This window comes from Cetorhinus maximus, chromosome 21 (assembly GCF_964194155.1).
Source record: "Cetorhinus maximus chromosome 21, sCetMax3.hap1.1, whole genome shotgun sequence".
NCBI lineage: Eukaryota > Metazoa > Chordata > Chondrichthyes > Lamniformes > Cetorhinidae > Cetorhinus > Cetorhinus maximus.
In genome coordinates, this window is record NC_135899.1 from 2,513,515 (window position 1) to 2,518,288 (window position 4,774).

A 4,774-nucleotide genomic window follows, 5' to 3' on the forward strand; every position below is an offset into this window, starting at 1 on the left:
TCAAAACTGGGAAAAGGTGGAGATGTAACATTGAAGAACTAATAACAAAAACAAAATACGGCAGATGCTGGAAGTCTGGTGAAGGGTCATCGGCTTGAACCATTTAGCTCTTTCTCTCCATTATGTGCTGCCTGACCTACTGATTATTGCCAGCATTTCCTGTTTTCCTGCTCAGTGTCATATTTTTTAACATTTTATATTATATTAGAAATGCAAATAGGTTTTAAACATTTACAAAGCTGGGGAGGGGAAGGGAATATAAAAGGCAAGCTCTGTGATAGAGCGGAGGGCAGGAGCGATTAAATAATAGGTTTCACGGTGCAAAGGAAGTGGTAATGGGACAAGTGAAGGAGCAAAAGATGTGGCCAGAGGAGGGGTGAATGGCAGCACCATGTATAGCAGCTATCCGAAAGGAAAGGGAAACGAGAAAAAGAGGGAAATTAAATAAAATCAGTAAAGAAAAATGGAATACAATGAGGGCACAGGTTATGGGCTAAATTTTTTTTAAAATTCTTTCATGGGATGTGGGTGTTGCTGGTAAGGAATGGATCTGGAGTCTCATGGAGGCCAGGATGGCAGATTTCCTTTCCTAAAGGACATTAGTGAACCAGATGGGTTTTTATAACAATCTACCATGTTTTCATGGTCACCATTACTGAGACTACCAGCTTATCTTTTTTCCTGTTCCAAGTTATTAATTGAACTTAAATTCCACTAGCTGCTATGGTGGGATTTGAACCCTTAGCCTCCAGGACATAAGACTGGGTCGCTGGATTACTAGTCCAGTGATATTACCACTACACCACTGATCCAGCCTTATACATTTGATGTCTAATGATAGAACCTTGAGGTGATGATTCAACTGGTTCTCTCCATTGTAAGGTTGAAGTAGAGTCATTGGACCTACAGCACAGAAGTAGGCCATTCAGCCCATATTGTCCATGCCAGCTCTCTGCAAGAGCAACTCACCAAGTCCCACATGCCTACGTTTTCCCAATAGCCCTGCAAAGTTTTTTTTTCAGATAATTATCCAATTTTCTTTGGAAGCCTCATTTTAATCTGTCTCCACCACACTCTCAGACAGTGCATTCCAGATCCTAACCAATCAATTGACCCTGTCTCCCCTACACTCTCAGACAGTGCATTCCAGACCCTAACCACTCGATTGACCCTGCCTCCACCACACTCTCAGACAGTGCATTCCAGACCCTAACCACTCGATTGACCCTGTCTCCACCACACTCGATTGACCCTGTCTCCACCACACTCTCATACAGTGCGTTCCACACCCTAACCACTCGATTGACCCTGTCTCCACCACACTCCTAACCACTCGATTGACCCTGTCTCCACCACACTCTCATACAGTGCATTCCAGATCCTAACCACTCAATTGACCCTGTCTCCACCACACTCTCAGACAGTGCATTCCAGATCCTAACCACTCGACTGACCCTGTCTCCACCACACTCTCAGACAGTGCATTCCAGATCCTAACCACTCGATTGACCCTGTCTCCCCCACACTCTCAGACAGTGCATTCCAGATCCTAACCACTCGATTGACCCTGTCTCCACCACACTCTCATACAGTGCGTTCCACACCCTAACCACTCGATTGACCCTGTCTCCACCACACTCCTAACCACTCGATTGACCCTGTCTCCACCACATTCTCATACAGTGCATTCCAGATCCTAACCACTCAATTGACCCTGTCTCCACCACACTCTCAGACAGTGCATTCCAGATCCTAACCACTCGACTGACCCTGTCTCCACCACACTCTCAGACAGTGCATTCCAGATCCTAACCACTCGATTGACCCTGTCTCCCCCACACTCTCAGACAGTGCATTCCAGATCCTAACCACTCGATTGACCCTGCCTCCACCACACTCTCAGGCAGTACATTCCAGATCCTAACCACTCGATTGACCCTGTCTCCGCCACACTCTCAGGCAGTGCATTCCAGATCCTAACCACTCGATTGACCCTGTCTCCACCACACTCTCAGACAATGCATTCCAGACCCTAACCATTCGATTGACCCTGTCTCCACCACACTCTCAGACAGTGCATTCCAGATCCTAACCACTCGATTGACCCTGCCTCCACCACACTCTCAGGCAGTGCATTCCAGATCCTAACCACTCGACTGACCCTGTCTCCACCACACTCTCAGACAATGCATTCCAGACCCTAAGCACTCGATTGACCCTGTCTCCACCACACTCTCAGGCAGTGTATTCCAGATCCTAACCACTCGATTGACCCTGTCTCCACCACACTCTCAGACAATGCATTCCAGACCCTAACCACTTGATTGACCCTGTCTCCACCACATTCTCAGACAGTGCATTCCAGACCCTAACCACTCAATTGACCCTGTCTCCACCACACTCTCAGACAGTGCATTCCAGACCCTAACCACTCGATTGACCCTGTCTCCACCACACTCTCAGACAGTGCATTCCAGACCCTAACCACTCAATTGACCCTGTCTCCACCACACTCTCAGACAGTGCATTCCAGACCCTAACCACTCAATTGACCCTGTCTCCACCACACTCTCAGCCAGTGCATTCCAGACCCTAACCACTCGATCGACCATGTCTCCACCACACTCTCAGACAGTGCATTCCAGATCCTAACCACTCGATTGACCCTGTCTCCACCACACTCTCAAATAAGCAAATAAGAGAAGCAAAGGGAGTGTATGAGAAGAGACTGGAAGGTGCTGTCAAAGATCCTTGGTGAGTTCCTGCAGTGCACCTTGTAGATGGTACATACTGCTGCCTCTGTGCATCAGTAGTGGAGGGAGTGAATGTTAAAAGGTGGTGGATGAGGTATCGATCAAGTGAGCTTGTTTGCCCCGGGGAGTATCTGTCCTTGACCACCCCCCCACCCCCCCCCCACCACCCACCCAACCAACCTGGCCATCCTCTCTCTCTGCAGCACTGCAACGCTCTCCTTAATCAATATCGCCACCCCTTCTTCTCCCATCTTTCCTGACCACCTTCTATCCAGGGATGTTTAACACCTAGTCCTGTCCTTCTTTAAGCTAGGTCTCTGTTATCGCCATAACATCATATTTCCACATGGCAATCTGCACTTGTAACTCACCAATCTTTATTAATGATATTCCGTGCACAGTAACCCAACTAATACCTTATTACTTTCTCCTTTACACTGAAACCACCAAATGCCTTAACATTTGCAACTTTAGTGCTATTTGGCTCTCCCAGTATTCTGTGCATCTTGGTACTCCTCTCCAGGATTATCTCTTAGTTGCCACACGCCCCACATGTTAGTAAACCCTCCCCAGTAGGTACTAGAAGGAAACCATTCATTCACTCAGTCCATGCTGGCTCTTTGAAAAAGGATTTGAAGTACTCTCACTTCACAATCTCCCACCTTTAAACATAGTCAATTTACCTTTGAAACATGCATCACAATTCTCTTTTGAAAGTTAGACAGTGCATTCCAGGTCATGACTAGCTGCACAGAGAAATTCTTATCACTGCCTTCTGTCAGACAAAGCAAGAACTTGTACTTACTTGTGGAATTTCCTCCCTCAACCTCTTCGACCCTCTTTCTCTCTCCGCCTTTTCAGGTGCTCCTTAAAATTTAGCTGTTTGATGAAGATTTGGTTATCTGTCCAAAAGCAATGTATGTGCTCCATTAAATTGTGTTTGAAACCTCATGTAGTACCTTGCAATGTTTTACCATTTGACCAATGCAAATTGTTACATATACGGCACCTTCACTTTCTTGGTAATAACTTCACAGTAATAACTACTGAAATTGACGAAGTTCAATACAGAGAAACTTGAGGAAGAGCCTGGAGAGACAATATAAAGAAAAGGGCGCCATTCTAAAGAGGGTGCAGGAGCAGAGGGACCTGGGTGTGTTCGTGAGTCATTGAAGATGACAGAACAGATGGAGAGCGGTTAAAAGAATCATACAGTGTCCTAGGCTTTATTAATAGGGGTACAGAGCAATATTGTGTTGCATTTGTATAAAACACTGGTTAAGATCTCAGCTGGAGTATTGCCTTGGAAAGGGGGAGCGGGGCAAGGACACAGGTCAGGCAACCTCTGCTAACATTTCAGGGCAATGACCTTTCGTCAGAACTAGAAAAATGCTTTGGAGTTGTCAGTTTTCAAGCAGCTGGAAAGTGGGGTTAGGAAAAGTAATGGATACAGTGGAACACGTGAGATTCAAACGACAAAATCAGAGACAAGAACTTGTCAAGAGATGCAAAATGTGGAAGGCAGCCGTCTAAATTGTTTATGATCTAAACTCAACGTGGAGGCTGAAGGCAGGAAGAACCTATTCAGTGTTTCAAAATATGTTCAATTTTTACTTCCCAATGAACCGAGTTATAAACCTTTTCAAGGACATTTGGTGGTTCTTAAAAGAACCTTTGGTTTCTAAGTCACTATCTTTCTGAAACTGTCTTCAACCACCGAAGCCGTACAGGGTCCGCCCCTGGCGCTTTAGGGCGTAGACCACGTCCATGGCCGTCACCGTCTTGCGTTTGGCGTGTTCAGTGTAGGTGACCGAGTCCCTGATCACATTCTCCAAGAAAACCTTCAGGACTCCGCGGACCTCCTCATAGATGAGGCCGGAGATGCGCTTGACGCCCCCGCGGCGGGCCAGGCGCCGGATGGCCGGCTTCGTGATACCCTGGATATTGTCGCGAAGGACTTTGCGGTGCCGCTTGGCTCCGCCTTTGCCCAGCCCCTTACCACCTTTCCCTCTACCCGACAT

At 46.9% G+C, this 4,774-nt stretch overlaps 1 protein-coding gene across 1 annotated transcript; it reads right to left on the reverse strand.

The window, feature by feature from the left end:
• Window positions 1-4,448: 4,448 nt before the first annotated feature.
• On the reverse strand, window positions 4,449-4,774 carry LOC144695306 (histone H4-like). Its single transcript, XM_078566208.1, has one exon. It carries the CDS (start codon window positions 4,772-4,774, stop codon window positions 4,463-4,465), a length of 312 nt encoding a protein of 103 aa, XP_078422334.1. The 3' UTR covers window positions 4,449-4,462.

Coding starts and splice junctions, on each gene's coding strand:
- LOC144695306 (XM_078566208.1), bottom strand. CDS start 4,774: ATGTCGGGTAGAGGGAAAGGTGGTAAGGGGCTGGGCAAAGGCGGAGCC.